At 39.4% G+C, this 17,703-nt stretch overlaps 1 protein-coding gene across 4 annotated transcripts in view; it reads left to right on the top strand.

Moving 5' to 3' along the window:
• CHRM2 (cholinergic receptor muscarinic 2) overlaps positions 1-16,473 on the top strand; it is a 299,422-nt gene extending 282,949 nt beyond the window's left edge. For 3 of the 4 annotated variants that reach the window (XM_033959191.1, XM_033959195.1, XM_033959194.1), the window contains one exon: positions 9,413-16,473. In XM_033959191.1, coding sequence (XP_033815082.1) covers positions 9,441-10,853 — 1,413 coding nt within the window. In that variant the 5' untranslated portion in view covers positions 9,413-9,440 and the 3' untranslated portion in view covers positions 10,854-16,473. Of the gene's footprint in view, positions 1-948; positions 987-9,412 lie in introns of all 4 variants that reach the window. The other variant, XM_033959193.1, reaches the window with a different exon arrangement.
• Positions 16,474-17,703: the final 1,230 nt, after the last annotated feature.

The raw sequence follows: 17,703 nt of genomic DNA, 5'->3' as shown, positions 1-17,703 counted from the left end.
TAAACTAAAAAAATAATTCCCAATGTGAAAAAGTATTCAAAATCTTCTTTAACCACAATTTTTTAGTAGTCTCTACAATTATCTTTGGAAAAAAAAAATAAAAAAAATCAGCAAGCAATCTTCATTCTAAGGAGAACTAAACAATCATTCTTCAACTCCGGCCGAGTTTCAAAGTTTCTTCTTCAGAAGGAATACATCCGGTCTTCACATGAACATCCACCAAGCAAACAAAACTGTTAAACAAAAATCTTTATTAGAATCCTAATAAAATTAATTACTAAATCAACTTCATAAACCTTACTACAAAAATATTTTCTAGTGGTTCCCATAATCATTGGCCCATGCTAAAATCTGACCGGTGAGTAGAAGCACTGAGCACACTTACTGTATATTTATTTTATTTATTTTCTGGATATTGCTTTAGGTAATTAAATATTTTTCTGATAATTATAGAAGCATTACTAGTAGAAATCAACAAAGTGCTTTCATCAATTGCAACTTGACAATATTAATAATAAAGTGCCTTTCTTTAAAACAGCTGAAATCAGACATTAAAATTTTCTTTAAAACTCAGGGCTCCTTTTACGAAGGCGCATTAGGGCCTTAACGCATGGAATAGTGCGCACTAAATTTCCACACGCGCTAGCTGCTACCGCCTCCTTTTGAGCAGATGGTAGATTTTTGGCTAGCACGCACTAATCCGGTACATGCGCTAAAACGCTTAGTACACCTTCATAAAAGGAGCCTTCAGTCTCATGAAACTTAACACTTAACATATGTATGCATTACTTTCTCCCAAGCTCCATTCAGTGTAAACCTATCACCTTACAAGTACAGTAGCCTAGATAAGTACTCTAACTTTTTACTCAATTTCTAATTCATTTTTATTTTACTTTAAAACCAAGTTATTCTATATCAATGTATTCTTCTCTTTTTTGTTTATACAAGAAGCTTGAGCAATTAAAAAAGACATCTCCCTGATTCAAGTAAGTTGTATTAAGTAAGTAAACCCTCATTAAAACTGGTACCAGTATAAAGTGCTTTTATCTTCTTTTAAAATCAGCTATAAGATATTGCATGCATTTACTTTCAGGGTTAACTCAGTGCAACCAGTTTCCTCACAAGTGCAGTGGCTTGGACTGGTACTTTTACCCTTTTTCTCTGCTTCTGATTGTTTCTATTCAGCTCTGAAACTGAATGAATTCACTTCTCCCTCCATATTCACTGTGATGGGATTAACAACTGCAAATACAGAAAAATCGTGAATAATTTTTTCATATGTTATTCGCTGTTTTCTATTAAAAACTATCGTGAATATGATGAAACCGCGAATAACATTGTGGGAGACCTGGCCTGTTCCTGAAGGAGAGGCAAAACACGGTGAAGAAAGTACTGGGAATCAGCGATTTTCTCTGTAAACGCTTGGAATCAGCGATTTCTCTATGCAAGCTGATGTAATCTGGGGGGAGGAGCCAGCAAGCTAAAAACCATGAATAATCGAAACTGCGATTGCTGAACCCGCGAATACAGAGAGAGAAGTGTATTCATATACTTTTCTTTTACATTGCCTCAGGAGACTCAGCCTCTAGAAGGATTTCTGAATCTCAGATCTAGATAAGTAGAACCAGATAAGTGTTTTCCCAATGTCCGTTAAAAATTAACTTAAAAATAAAATGAAGTGTGTGCACTAAAAGAAAAGATGTAATTTAAAATTTTAAAAAAACCTTATTTTGTTTCAGGCCCTCTGCTTTCTTGCATTGGAGCTCAGGGAAGATGGAATCAGGACCTCACTCTGCCATCAGATCAGCCCCGTTCAGGAACTTTCTTCCAATTTGAACAGGGCTTCATCTGCACAGGAAATGTTTTTCCTACTACATGTCTTTAATAAATAAAAAAATAGAATCTATCTCCCTCTGTGATGTTACTTAAATATGTCTTCCTTCAAGTGGAACTTAATGTGACTACAGCTTCTCATAACATAACAAAAATCGTACTTATAAACTGCATAACCATAAGTTCAATGCGGTGAACAAAAGATTAAAAATGACATAACCTAAGGATGATTTAAATTAGTTCACTAAATATTTTGAAAAAAGATGAGTTTTCAATTGAGTTGTAAAGTGCTTATAAGAGCAAGCACTACGCAACAGTGGCCTAAATTCTCTGTCATAGAAAGCAGCCTGAAATGCTAGTGTATGTTCCAAGGATTTCTTGCTTTTACAACCTTGAGCAGACGGAAAATTAAACAATGCATGTGATTCTCTCCTATGTTTATGGAATACTATGAGAAATCTATTGGTCATATAGTTTGGAGCAATACCATATGCAACCAGAAAAAAGAAATAAAATTCAATTGTTCACCCTAACTAGAACCAATCCCTTTTTAAACCAGCATGCACACTCAAACACTTTTAGAAACTGCTTTCTTGTCATATTCATAGTACATACTACAACATATCTCACTTTAAACTCGTTTTAGAACACAAACATTGCTGCAGGCTTTCTTCCAGCATCTTCCAAAACTAAATCTATTTTTTTAAACTGTGAAAACTCTTTTTTAATTTTTCTCCTTTTAAACTGAACTTTTTAATTTTTCTCTTTTTAAATTCCCTTAAACTCCCTTTTAATTACTTTAGCATTCTCACTAAAGAAACATAAGCACATAAGCATTGCCTCTGCTGAGTCAGACCATAGGTCCATCACGCCCAGCAGTCCGCTCCCGCGGTGGCCCCCCAGGTCAATGACCTGTAGTGATCTATTACTCTACTACTCTATTACTTTACAGCCTTCTGTACTGTATAGTAACCCTCTAATTGTACCCATGGATCCCCTTTTCCTTCATGAACTCGTCCAATCCCCTTTTGAACCCCAAAGTCGTACTCTGCTCTACCACCTCCTCTGGAAGCGTATTCCAGGTGTTCACAACCCTCTGCGTGAAGAAGAACTTCCTAGCATTTGTTCTGAACCTATCTCCCTTCAATTTTTTTGAGTGCCCTCTAGTTTTTGCTGCCCCTGCTAGTCTGAAGAATCTGTCCCTCTCTACCTTCACTATACCCTTCATGATCTTATGAGTTTCTATCATATCCCCTCTAAGTCTCCGCTTTCCAGGGAAAAGAGCTCCAGCTTCTCCAGCCTCTCAGCATATGAGAGGTTTTCCATGCCCTTTATCATTTTTGTTGCTCTCCTCTGGACCCTCTCGAGAATTGCCATATCCTTCTTAAGGTACGGCGACCAGTACTGAACGCAGTACTCCAGATGCGGTCGCACCATCGCCCTATACAGCGGGAGGATAACTTCCTTGGTTCTGGTAGTGATACCTTTTTTGATAATGCCCAACATTCTGTTTACCTTTTTTGAGGCCGCTGCGCACTGTGCCGCCGGCTTCATTGTTCTATCTACCAAAACCCCCAAGTCCTTTTCTAGGTTGCCTTCCCCCAGTACCATCCCCCCATTGTGTAGTTGTACATCGGGTTCCCTTTCCCTAAGTGCATAACTTTACATTTTTCTACATTGAAGCTCATCTGCCATTTATTTGTCCACTCACTCAGTCTGTTCAGGTCCATTTGAAGTTCTTTACATTCCTCTACAGGTCTAACCTTACTGGAGAGTTTCGTGTCATCTGCAAATTTAACAACTTTGCACTTTGTCCCTGTTTCCAGGTCATTAATAAATATATTGAATAGCAGTTGTCCCAGCACCGACCCCTGTGGGACCCCACTCGTGACCCCTTTCCAGTAAGAATAGTGTCCCTTTACTCCTACCCTCTGCTTCCTGTTCGCCAGCCAGTTACCGATCCATCTGTGTATGTCTCCTTCCACCCTGTGGTTCCACAGTTTCCTTAGTAGGCGCTTGTGAGGTACTTTGTCAAAGGCTTTCTGGAATTCCAGGTATACTATGTCTATGGGGTCACCTTTGTCCAAATGTTTCAAGTTTTCAAGTTTATTAGGTTGCTTGTTGAATCGCTTAATCAAACTTCTAAGCGATGTACAATAAAATATAAATGAAGGGAAACAAAAACATTACATACAATTTCTCAATTATAACGTAAAAAAAAAAAAAAAAGGGTAAAAAGGGAAAGAACTCCATTTTTTATAGTAAAGAAAGAACATAAAGGGAAAACACATAAGGAACACATAAGGAAGTTAAAATTGGCTGAAAAATAATTTACTAAAATAACACTGTATAAAAAATTTTACTTAATTTGCAAATGCATCCTTGAACAGAAAGGTTTTTAATTCGCATTTAAATTTCCCGAACACTTTCTCCTCCCGTAAAAACATAGGAAGCGCATTCCAGATCTGGGGGGCTGTACATGTACATGTATCCCTTCAAAAAAGTGCAGCAGGTTCGTTTGGCAAGATCTTCCAGTACAGAAACCATGCTGGCTTGTTTTCATCAGCTTATTTCTTTCTATATGCTCATTGTTACTGTCCTTGATTATCGCTTTGGCCATCTTTCCCGGAACTGAGGTTAAGCTGACCGGTCTATAATTCCACGGGTTGCCTCTGGATCCCTTCTTGAAGATAGGTGTAACATTTGCTATCCTCCAGTCCTCCGGTATTACCCCCGTTTTTAAGGATAGGTTGCAAATCTGCTGCAGTAACTCCGCTATTTTATCTCTAAGTTCTTTTATTATTCTTGGGTGGATTCTGTCCGGGCCCGGAGATTTGTCAGTTTTTAGCTTGTCTATCTGTTTGAGTACGTCTTTGAGGCTTACCTCCATGCATGATAATTTATCCTCTTGGTCCCCCTTAAAGAATTTTTCCGGTTCTGGTACATTGGATGTGTCCTCCTTTGTGAAGACCAACGAGAAGAACGTGTTTAATCTGTCCGCTACTTCTTTTTCCTCCTTTACTACTCCTTTCCTGTCCCCCTCGTCCAGGGGTCCCACCTCCTCCCTTGCCGGCTGTTTCCCTTTCACATATCGGAAGAAAGGTTTAAAGTTCCGTGCCTCCTTAAGTTTCTCAAAATGATGAAAAGCAGGAAAAAGAAGATGAGCTTAATGTGTTTATAGCAATCCTTTTGATAGGAAGGTTTTTGTTTCCACAGGGGTTGTTGGAAAGTTGAAAAGAATAAAATTCCCCAACAAAGTAGCTTGTTCTGCTTAATTAGAGGCTGAAGCTTACTTTCAAGCTTTTTCAGGATCCTCACCAAGCAACCTCACATAGCTCAGCAAAACCACTAAATAAAATTCCTCAAACTTTCCTAAAAACAGGTCTAATATAAGTTTTCAATCAGGCAATCTTTTCCAGCCTTTTCTCTAGCTTTAAAACCTAAACACTTTAATAATAAATTCGTTTTTCTAAAGTCTTAAAAAACCTCCTGTAATACTTTTAATTCACTCAAGCAACATCTCTCACTGACACGATACTAAATAAACTTTTTCTAGCCAAATTTACTTTTAAAACCTCTCTCACATGACACAATCACAAATCAAACCTCCACTCTCTCTCAGAACTGGTCTCCAACTACCAAATACACAAACCATTCCAAGCTTGGAACTCCATGCAGACATATTAAAAACCTAGGGATTGTGGAAACATTCAGCGTCAGCCATTTATGGCTGAGACTGCTGCCTGCTCCTCCTTTCTTGTGCTATCCAGCATGAAAGCAGCTAAACCTCCTCCTAAGGCCCCCCTCCTTTTGTTGCTAAGGGCCTCAGCCAATCAAGAGATATTATTTTTGCACCCCTGACATTGGGTCACTTCACTAGCCCAGATTGTTCAGCCCGCCTCCTCTCCAGTTCCTACCATGTATGCACAGCTAGGCCACCAAAAGCCTTTTTGGACCCTGATCTCCCACAGCCAGGGTCCTAAGTGCTACTGCCGCATTAAATGACCCCTGAGATACTCCAAAAACAACCCTGGAACCCCTCCTGAATCTGACAAGCCCCCATGCATGCCTGCCAGGCCTCCATGCGCAGCCAGGCACTTAGCAGCCTACCTATAATCCTTGGGACCTGGCCATTGCCTGAGCAAGTCCCCAATACAAAAACGCTGCCACTGGTGGCCCTCTTCAGCCCCCCGTGCCCTTTTCTGCACTTCCTGGCCTGGGCTTTACTGCGCACCTGTTACCATAACCTGTTACCCAGCACCTAGGACTCTTCTCTACAGCCTGCCTTGCTTCTGTGCATATTCAGCTATGCACGCATGCACCTATGGCCCTCCTCCTGCCCTGCTTCTCCTTGTGGACAGCAGATCAGCTGATTATCGTGCCGCTGGGGAAAAAATTGCCTGTCTTTGAGAACAGCTAACCCGAAGCACTAAAACAGCTGTTGGCTCCGGGTCACGGCAGACCCACAAACCCTCCTCTCCACAAAACTAGATCACCATGACTCAGGCCCTGACACCATGGGACCTTGCTACCTTTCCCCTTCCTAGGTGAGTTTTTAAATAACAAAAAATAATATGTTGGTTACAAACTCACGGAGAGTGAATTTCCACTTCCCCTATCTTAATTCAGCTCTGCTGAGTTCATATCCCCACATTCATTTGAGCCCACATGCTTCATTACCATTCATGAAATAATCTCTTAAAATGCATAACATTTCACCCAAGTGTCTGAATGTTCATCCTTCAGTGCATAATTTGCATAGTTAACCAACCTCGCTATACACTCAGCCATGTGACTTTCACAAATTGAATACAATTCTGAAGTCAGATAAGTGGCAGAAAGAAACCCTTTTATAGTTTTTAACATTCAAGTTTCAAGTTTATTAAAAGATTTATTAGACCGCTTAATCAAATATCTAAGCGGTTTACAATGTAATAATACGTAGAAAAAATGTACATCATTATAAAAACAGGGGGTACTGGAAGAGAATCCAAGTATAAAAAAAATAAAAACACAGGCTTACGGACCTATGCAAACAATAGGGAAGTGGGGAAGAACTACAATTTTTATAGAAAAGGTAAAACATAAAAGGAAAGTACAGTAGGCTAGGGTAAGATAGCAGTTTATTTTATATTTTACATTTTCAAAATTTAGGAATTTAAGATTTTTGAAATTTTAAAATATTAAAATATTGAAGTATTAAAACATTGAAATATTAAAATATGCCCTTAAAAGGACAGTTATTGTCCAAAGGCGTCTTGGAACAAAAAAGTTTTCAGTTTTGCTTTGAATTATTTTAAGTTTAGTTCACTATGCAAATAATTAGGCATCGAGTTCCAAAGAATAGGGGCTGTGACAGCAAAATTATTAGAGCGCAATGTATTAATCATTTTTAAGGAAGGTATAGCGAAGAGATTCTGTGACGTCGAATGAAGAGGTTTTGATGTATTATAAGGAATTAAAAGTCTGTTAATGAAATCAGGTTGGTTGGTTGATTTTGTTGTGAATGTTTAACTGGTAACCAATGTGCATTGATCAAAAGAGGTTAGACGTGATCGTATTTCTTTTCCCGGCAAATAATCTTAATAGCAGTATTTTGTACAATTTGGAGCCGCCTGATTTCCTTTTTTGTAATGCCCTTATAAAGGGTGTTACAGTAGTCTATGCAGGAGATTACTAAAGAATGAATCAGTGTGTTTAAAGAGGCTGGCTCAAGCAACTTGGCAAGAGAACGTATCATTCTAAGGCGATGAAAGCATTTCTGAACAACTGTGCTAATGTGAGGATGGTAAGAAAATTTACAATCGAAGGTGACTCCTAATAATTTTAATGTTGGAACAGTTTTAATAGAGAGTGAATCGAACTTCAGGGGAGCCTGGAGTGATGTTCCTCCTTTTAATGGAAAAATCATGAGTTTTGATTTGTTTATGTTAAGTGACAGTTTATTCAAGTCTAACCAAGTTTTGATCTTTTCTAATTTGTGATTAATGGAGGCAACTTCATCTATGTTGTTAAGGTCGATAGGGTGAATTAGTTGCACATCATCCGCGTATGCAAACGTGGTGAATCCGATGGATTGGCCAACGGTCAGTAGGGGCGATAAGAAGATGTTAAAAAGCAATGGTGATAGAATGGATCCCTGCGGTATTCCGTGTTTGGTGGAAAAGGGTTCAGAAGATGTGCTGTTAAAGATGACTTTTGAAGATCTATCTGTAAAGTAAGAAACGAACCAGTCCATGACCTGGTCAGATATGCCGATTTCTTGGAGTCGCATTAGAAGTAAACTATGATCTATGGTATCGAAACATTGACAGATAACTGCTGGTTTTAAATGCACTGTTCACAAGCACTTCTTTTCAAACTTTCAGACACCCACCACCATGGGGGTTTCACTTGTTAAAATGTCAATTATCAGCGCTAATTAGCTCATTATTTGATTAAATTGTGGCACACAGTTTGAAAATATGACCAAAACTGTGTGCACAATTTTTGGTACTTTTTATTGTATTAGGGACTCTATTATGCCTCTAAATGTGTAGCTACTGGCTTCAATTTTGCCTTTCACAAACCCAGCCCATTATTATAGAGCAGGGGTAAGGAATTCCGGTCCTTGAGAGCCGTATTCCAGTCGGGTTTTCAGAATTTCCCCAATGAATATGTATGAGATCTATGTGCATGCACTGCTTTCAATGCATATTCATTGGGGAAATCCTGAAAACCCGACTGGAATACGGCTCTCGAGGACCGGAGTTCCCTACCCCTGTTATAGAGATAATGCCTGACCTTTAATGAATTAATGGCCCAATATTATCAACTTAACATTTAAAAATGTTTGGATAATCATGATGTGTGTGTTTTCTACCTGCAGGTAAAGACATAGGTTACTTTAAAAATCAGGCCCATAGGTCTTACTTCTTAAAAGTATTCTTCATTACAAATAAGTTGTTTCCAATTAAAATTAATATTATTTTTCAGTTTTATAAATAATAATTATAGTTATATAATTCTGCCAGTATCTTTTGGTGCCTTTATGCTTTCATTTTCATGTAATATTTATTGAGTTTAAGGTCCTTTGCTTGATCTTTAAAGTGCTTCAGTTTGAATGGTGTCCTTGTTACAGTTCCTCTTGTGAGTTACAGTCCTCTTACAAAAAAGAATGGTGTCCTTGTTACAGTTCCTCTTGTGAGTTACAGTCCTCTTACAAAAATTGCTTGGAAGTTCCTTCACTGGCAGTGGTGCAACTTACCTGTAATCGCAAGTCAATGTTCTCAGTTCAGGGCCCAATACTTTGGAATGCTCTCCCCTTAACTTTGCGCCAAACCAATTTGTTTTTGCACTTCAGAAAAGGGTTGAAAACTCTGCAGTATGAACATTCATTTGGTTCTAGTTTTAAGAATATTTAATTTATTTTGTTTTATATTTAGTATGTACTGTGGTTTTGTGTTTTTAGTGCACTGTATATGTTATTCTGTTATTCGCCTAGATTTGTAGATAGGCGGATTACAAATAATTTTAAATAAATATAAGTTGGAAAAGCATTATAAAAGTATATTGTAATAATGTCTTTTTTCTTTTACAGGTGTAATTACCCTTAATCATCGCAAAGAATGAATAACGCAACATACACAAACATTTCTGCAGGAAATGAAACAACAATCAGGAGTCCTTATAAAACTGTGGAAGTGATCTTCATAGTCATTGTGGCTGGATCCCTCAGTTTGGTAACTGTGATTGGCAATATTTTGGTTATGCTGTCCATCAAAGTCAACAGACATCTACAGACAGTAAATAACTATTTTCTATTTAGTTTGGCATGTGCTGACCTGATCATTGGTGTCTTCTCCATGAACCTGTATACTCTCTACACTGTGATTGGATACTGGCCCCTTGGTCCTGTGATATGTGACCTCTGGTTGGCCCTTGACTACGTGGTCAGCAATGCATCTGTCATGAATCTACTTATCATCAGTTTTGACAGGTACTTTTGTGTTACTAAGCCATTGACTTATCCAGTAAGACGAACCACCAAAATGGCAGGTATGATGATTGCAGCTGCATGGGTCCTTTCCTTCATCTTGTGGGCACCTGCAATTCTCTTTTGGCAGTTTATTGTTGGAAGAAGAACAGTTAATGAAGGGGAATGTTACATTCAGTTTTTTTCAAATCCTGCTGTTACATTTGGTACAGCCATTGCAGCATTTTATCTACCTGTCATTACTATGACTATTTTGTATTGGCAGATATCACGTGCTAGCAAGAGTAGGATAAAGAAAGACAAAAAGGAGTCACCACCAAATCAGGATCCTGTTTCACCCAGTCTGATTCAAGGTAAAATAGTGAAACCCAACAATAATAATATCCCTACTACTAAAGATGAGCTGGAGAACAGCAAAATTAAAAATGGCAAAGCTTCTGGAGATGTTGGGACTGAAAACTGTATTCAGGGAGAGGGAGAGGAGAAGGAGATCTCTAATGACTCAACTTCAGTAAGTGTTGTTGCTTCTAATATGAAGGAAGAGGATTCAGTCAAAGAAGCCATCACCAGAACTTCCATTTGCCAATTCCCACCCAAAGTAGAAAACTCTAAAATTACATGCATCAGAATACTTACTAAATCCTCAAAGGATCATTGTAGTGTTACTACCAATACTACTGTGGAGATTGCTCCAGGAACCAATGGGCAGAATGAGCAGAACATTGTGGCCCGAAAAATTGTCAAGATGACAAAGCAACCAGCAAAAAAGAAGCTTCCTCCATCCAGAGAAAAGAAAGTCACCAGGACTATCTTGGCTATCTTACTGGCCTTTATTATCACCTGGACTCCATACAATGTGATGGTTCTTATCAACACCTTCTGTGCAATCTGTGTACCCAATACAGTATGGACGATTGGCTACTGGCTGTGCTATATCAATAGCACCATAAACCCTGCCTGCTATGCTCTGTGCAACGCAACTTTTAAGAAAACCTTTAAGCATCTTCTTATGTGTCAGTACAAGAACATAGGAGCCGCTAGATAAAATAAATGGAAGAGAAAGTTCAAACTGTATGACATAGCACTCTGCACTTGTACGAAATGTACAATCACTCAACCCACCTCTGATATTGACTTATGGATCAATTCCATATTCAACAATTGCACTTAGAGAAAATTCATAGGCAATGAATATTTGCAAACGAGAATTTAAGCAGAAAATAAACTGATGGAAGATATAAACTAGGGGCACGGTTCTGTAATTTCTGATAATAATCATTAGAAGGGCTTATGAGTCTATAATGTGTCAATTTTTCTGTTTAATTTTTTTGCATGTATTTAACATAACATGCATAGAATTGTTAAACGATATTAAGGGACATAATGAGAAAAACATAAATTGAGGCACTGAACCGATGTAAAACATGAAAGTGAGGATTTGTTCCCATTAGAGAGCTGCAGGGGAATGGGTATCACAGGAACCCATAGAATTCCCATGGGGATGAAAGAAGTTGCCAAGGGATCCCACAGGGATAGAAGAAATTGCCAAGGGATTCCTGCATGAGTTTAGTCAAAATCTGTGGTGATGCCAAAAAAGTCTTGGAATGCACTGAGTGAGGCAATTGGTGTGCCAGAATGAGACTTGGAATGCACTGAGAGAGGCAATTGGAGAACCAGAACGAGATTTGGAATAGTGAACACCATCCAAAAAACCATGGGATGCTGTTGGGGGGGGGGGTGTGGAAATGGAAGGCTGCAAGTGAGAAATTAATAGCATTGTCTCCTATGGGTACAGATGTGGATGGAGGAAATTAATTGTGCGGATGGGTGGGGCTGGAATGGTTCTTAATGGATAAGGGTGGGTATGAGTAAGGGTTAGATTTCATTGTGGACAGCAGGAATGGGTGAAATTTCTGTCCTTGAGCAACTTTCTAATTCCCAGAGCTAGGGATTAGGGTCTAATTTAAAGAGACGTAGTAACCTTCTATCTACAACTGTAAGAGTAAATAAAACTGTTATTCTTTAACAAGAAAGATAATTTTGGACAAGGAAAGTACAAAGGTGTATATGTTGAGCCTATTTTTAAATGCAGCATATTCACCTGTGTACCTGTATGAAGTAGCCTACCCAAAAGCTTCTGTATAAGTTACATCTACTCTGAAGCAGGGGTATCACTGTGCATGTATATGTTGGTAGGAATCAGTACATATGTACATATTATTTAAAAATACACATATAAGTGCTAATCCCACTCATAATCTGCTTATTCTCTGCACCCAGGAATGCATATTCATATATCCTTAAAAGTAGGCACTAGGGAGTAATTGTATAAATAAGTGCTTCCATTTATGCACCCCAATGCCACGTGGTGAGAACCTATTCAATAATGGCATCTGGGTGCCTAGATTCCATCATAGAATATTAGTATTTGTGTGTTTACTTGCCATCTAAATCTACATAACTCCTTATAGATGAAGAGCTTCTTAGCCTTAGGCAGCAAGAAGGCATGTAAATGGAGGTACTTGCCATTTACTTGCCTAAGTGACCAATTATATGCAAACATAACCTCTCATAGAATACTGACTAGCAGCAATGTGCCATAATTTTATACTGTATTCTTTGCCACTGGGCATATACATGAGCTGATTATGAGCAAGCAAGGGTGGTGCACATGTAAATTATAGAATGCTGTAATTTACATATGTTCTAGCGCACAACTAGGTGCTGGCATTTACGCCAGCTATAGAACTGGTAAAAGTGTTTGCACTGTAATTGTAAGCACATTTTGGGCCACATGCACTAGTATTCTATAAAGAAAGGCAGAAACCTACTTTTCTGTATTAAATAAGCTTAAAATAGTCACCATAACAAGCACCTTTAATAGGCAACCTGAAATTATTCTGGTACAGTCATCATTGTATTAAGCACCAGCACTGGCACTGGCACTGGCACTAAACATAATATATATATTCCTCGCCACTATTTTTTAAGTATATGTGCCAAATATTTGTATTCAGGGTTGACTGCACTAGTCTCATAAATTTTTTTTAGGCCTGTTATTTGAAAAGACTGAACTACACAAATAATTTATCCTTTTAGGGAACAATTCTGTAACTGAGCATCTTCATTTTGGTGCTCTGAGGCTACATGGTAGGTGCCTATTCTAAAATGGAACATAAGAACATAAGAAGTTGCCTCCGCTGGGTCAGACCAGTGGTCCATCATGCCCAGCAGCCCACTCCCGCAGCGGCCCATCAGGTCCATGACCTGTAAAGTGATTCTTTGTCTGGAACCCATTTATTCCCCGTTTCCCTTCTATCTATTAACCTTCATAGTCCTATGTCTACCCCTACTTAAGTGCATGGGTTCCATTATCGAATACAAGTGTAATCTGGTATCAGCATGCCTAATATTTAAGTGCCTGCACTTGCAACAGCCTTAAAGCTGGTATAAGTTCAGGTATTTAAATAGGCAGGTGCATATTCTGTAAGTTATGAGCATAAGTGGCAGCCCCACCTATGTCTCAGCCATGCTCTGCACATGAGTATGCTTCCCTTCCTAATACCCATTCTGGAAGTTATACATATATTTGCAGAATAGTGTTTAGGTGCACTGCCAGCACTTACAAGGGTAGGTGTACAATACGCACATACTGTAAGTGCCAGTAGTCTAAACATTTACACATTATATGCATGTAAATGTGTATACCTAGGATAAAGAATTGCACTTTATGTGAATGAATGAAACTGCTAATGAGATATTTCTGGCTGTGCATTCATCCCTCCCGTCACCCGGCCCCTTATTATACAGATAATATCTCTCCATTTAGTTAATGGAAAAAAAAACATTTATGTACAGCTTGAAAATTTGAAAGTGGACAACGGGGCCGAATGGGATACCTCTCAGATTCTTGGAGGAACTCAGAGAAATCTTGGTATGACCCCTTAAGAACTTATTTACTAGATCTTTGGAGGCTGGAGTCATTCCATGTGAGTAGAGAAGAACAGGTGTGGCCCTCTTAACCAAAGTAGGGACAGGGAAGACATGTGAAACTACAAGCTGTTAAGCCTCACTTCGGTGATTTGAAAACTGATGGAGATGCTGCTGAGGGAAAGGATAGTGAACATCCTAGAAGCCAACAGGTTGGAAGATCCGAGGCAACAAGGTTTTGCCAAAGGACAATCCTGCCAAACAAATCTGATTGATTTCTTTGACTAGGTGACTTGAGAACTGGTAAAGAACACAAGATAGATGTAATCTAATTTGATTTCAGCAAAACTATTAATACAGTTTCTCAGAGGAGACTCCTGAATAAGCTGAGTAGGACAAAGTTAGACCCAAGTAGTAAACTGGATAGGAAACTGGTTGACTGACAGAAAACAGAGGGTAGTGGTGAATGGGGTTTATTCAGAGGAAAGGAAGGTGAACAGTGAAGTGCCTCAGGGATTGGGATTGATTCTATTTACAGTAATACATTTTTGAGTGATTAGAATAAAAGGTTTTTCTTTTTGCAGATGACACAAAAATATCCAACAGAGTAGAAACTACAGAGGGAGTAGAAAACATGAGAAGGGATCTTCAAGAATAAGAAGAATGATCTAAGGTCTAACAGAGTGATGTACTTTGGTTGTAGAAATCCAAAGGAGAAATATAAGATAGGGGTGAGTGATCATGTGATCAGGCTGAGCTGTCACTAACAATCATCTTTCCACTCCCCAGGTGCTTCTGATCTTCTTTCTTGTCAACTATGTTCTTCCGGACACTATTCTAACACCTACATGAGCTCCCTGGTCTCCTGGGCCACCTCTTCATTGGTTCCTCTGGTCATAACCTGTCACTTACTCTCGGGCCACCTGTTTAGGTTATCAGGCTGCTTCCTAGGATTCCTCTGACAGCTCCTAGTACCATTTATTGGTCTATTTGTCGGTCGCCACCGGTCCCTCACCAGCCCTCTCAGCCTTTGTACCTTGAACTCTTTCAGCTCTTCCAGCTGCTTGTGGGGCCTCCACCTGTTCCTTGCTCCCTGGACTTTTGGGTCCCCACCGGTTCTGAATGCTCTTCACTGGTCCCTCTGCCAGTCATCAAGCCTGGGGTATTTTCTTGGTCACCCCCAAACTCTACTGGGCCATCCAGCAACTTCACTCCTCAGCTGGTCTTTGGTCTCTCCATCGGTACTCTGGTCCTTCAACAGACCCTCTGGTCACTGGTTATTCCCTGAGGACTGGTCCCTCTACCAGGTAGGCTAGTACTGGACAGGGTCTCTCTCTCTCTGCTGCACCGGGCCCCCGGTCAACACTGGATAGCTCTTCTACTGGACCAGAACTCCTGAAGTTAGGCCGAAGCCAGCATTCCTCCTTCCGAGGATCACCCATGCTCCCGAAGAAACTCTTGATTTTCTCAGCTCTCATCTTGGGAACTGTCCTTTTTAGCACCCTACTTCACTCAGGGTGAATGGACAGCTTCCAGTAGCTTTTGCAAGATCTTATGCAGATGAGCTCCACACACTACTACTGCTTAGGCTCCTTCTGCTGGCTTGTGACAAGCACTTCACCCAGTCACAGGGTAAGAAACTGCCAAGCATGGTTCAGGAAAGACACCATGGGGTGATATCTTCTGAGGATCTGAAGGCAGTGAAACAATTTTACAAAGCAGTGGCTGTAGCAAGAAGGATGCTGGACTGTATAGATAGGGGTATAGCTAGCATAAGAAAAAATATGTTAATGCCCCTATACAAGTCATTGATGAGGCCCCACTTGGAGTTCAGTTTTGGAGACTGTATCTAGCTAAGGCCGCAAAAAAGACTTGAAGCAGTTCAAAGAAAAATGGCATGAGGTTTGCACCAAGAGCAATATGAGAAGAAGACCTGAATATGACTACCCTAGAGGAGAGGGATACAGACGTTTAAATACTTGAAAGGTATCAATATACATGCAAATCTTTTCCAGATATGGGGAATTGGTAGAACTAGAGGACATGGATTGAGATTATAAGGTGGTAGACTTAGAAGTAATGTCAGGAAGTACTTTTCCATGGAGATGGTGGTGGAGGCCTGAATGCCCATGCAAATGGTGACAGAATTAAAAAATACATGGGAATGTGTAGAAATAAAACAAACCCCTTCTTCCTCAGATCAGAATCAAGATTCTTAAATGAAAATAAAGGATGGAATCAAAATAAAAACTTATACAATTTCAGGAGTAAGATAGTACTGGAGGACTTCTATCATCTGTCCCAAATATGGCAAAGCAGGGCAGATGTTTACAATCTGTGTCCCAATAATGGATGGGCTTTGATGACAGGAATGGGTTTTGACTATAACTCCAGTGATTGGGATGTAGGACAGGCAGGATGTAGGTCAGGCAGACTTCTATGGTTTGTGACCTGAGGATAGCAGGGGCAAATCAAGAAAAAGTGTGCGGTTTTTGTATTACATTCACCTAAAGGTTGTTAGCGAATAAAATGTCAGTTTGCAACATTGTTGGATTGCTGGTTTATACAAGTATTTACAATAAATGGGACTATCCAAAATTATAAAACCATGATTGTGTGACTGCCCTATTTGTTATGTCAGTATATGATAATGAGTGCAACATGTACTAAGTGGCAGGTGTGGTTCTGGCCACTTTATTGAGCAGACTAGATTTATGCGGATCTTTATCTGGCATCATATACTATATTAACGAGCTAAAGGGCCCAATATTATCTGTATAACTTTTGAAAATGTGAATAAGCAAGTGATGTATTTGTCCGAATCATCATCTACCAGTATATGGATAACTTGCTTTGACTATCAATCCATATATTTTCTGAGCATATGCATGTATATAATCCCTGGGCAATTATATAAGCACCTACTTGATCACATAAACCCCTGGATTCTACATAGGTTGCCTAAATTGGGGTACAATTCTGAGTTGTGTGCAAATTTTAATTTATTAATAAGCCATTAGCACTCAATAATTAGCTTCTAAAAATTAATTATTGGCATTAATTGACACTAATTTGGAGTTGCAATTAAATCAGAAAAGAGGACCTATGTTTCAAAGATATTGGTGAGTAGAGAATGAAGGGGGAAAAATTTTGTCCTCGTCCCCACTCCATCCTTACGAGCTTGGCCCCATTCCCACCAGCTCAGTCCCCGTCCCTGCCCCATAAGCTCGGTCCCCGTCCCCACCCCATCTCCGCCCTGTCCCCACAAACTATCTGATCCTATTCGCACAAGCCTCGAATAGTTAAGATTTTATACCGAAGTTATTTTATTAAAGTATAAAAAGAAATAATATTCTGTACAATTGTCATTTTATAAATCACAGAGCAATGATCAACAAAACCCCTGTGTCCCCTCTCCTCCCCTTCACAAATATTCCCTCCAAGAAAACTGAAGTCAAATTACTACAGAATGCTACATAAAAAAATCAAGCTAACAGAATAAACTGTTATTATTTTTATTACTTCAGTCACACATGGCAGGAACAGTGTTAGGGGAGTGCAACTAGGCAACTACTACCTGGTCAGAGAGTGCCCTAAGCCAGCTGGAAGCTAAAGAAGCACAGCTTGGGCTTTGCAGTCCCCAGTTATATCTAATACCAGCTCTAGCAGGATACATATTTCAAATCTGATATATTCTAATCACAAAATAGAAAATAAAATTATTTTTTTTCTACCTTTCACATCATTATATTCTTGTTGGTCTCAGGTGCTGGTCTCTGTTTTCTTTTGTATTCTCTTAACTCACTTGCCAGGGTCTCCTGACCATTTGATATTTCTTCTTTCTCCATGCTCACCATCCATCTTCTATCTCTGTGTATGTATTGTTCCCCATGTTCAGCGTCTCCCTTCTCTATGTCTCCTAGTATTTCCCCTGTGCCCAGCTCCTTGCCTTCATCATCTTTCCA

Source organism: Geotrypetes seraphini, chromosome 9, assembly GCF_902459505.1.
Source record: "Geotrypetes seraphini chromosome 9, aGeoSer1.1, whole genome shotgun sequence".
In the NCBI taxonomy this organism is placed as follows: domain Eukaryota; kingdom Metazoa; phylum Chordata; class Amphibia; order Gymnophiona; family Dermophiidae; genus Geotrypetes; species Geotrypetes seraphini.
Note: the sequence above shows the minus strand (reverse complement) of the source record. Positions and strands in the feature narration are given on the sequence as shown.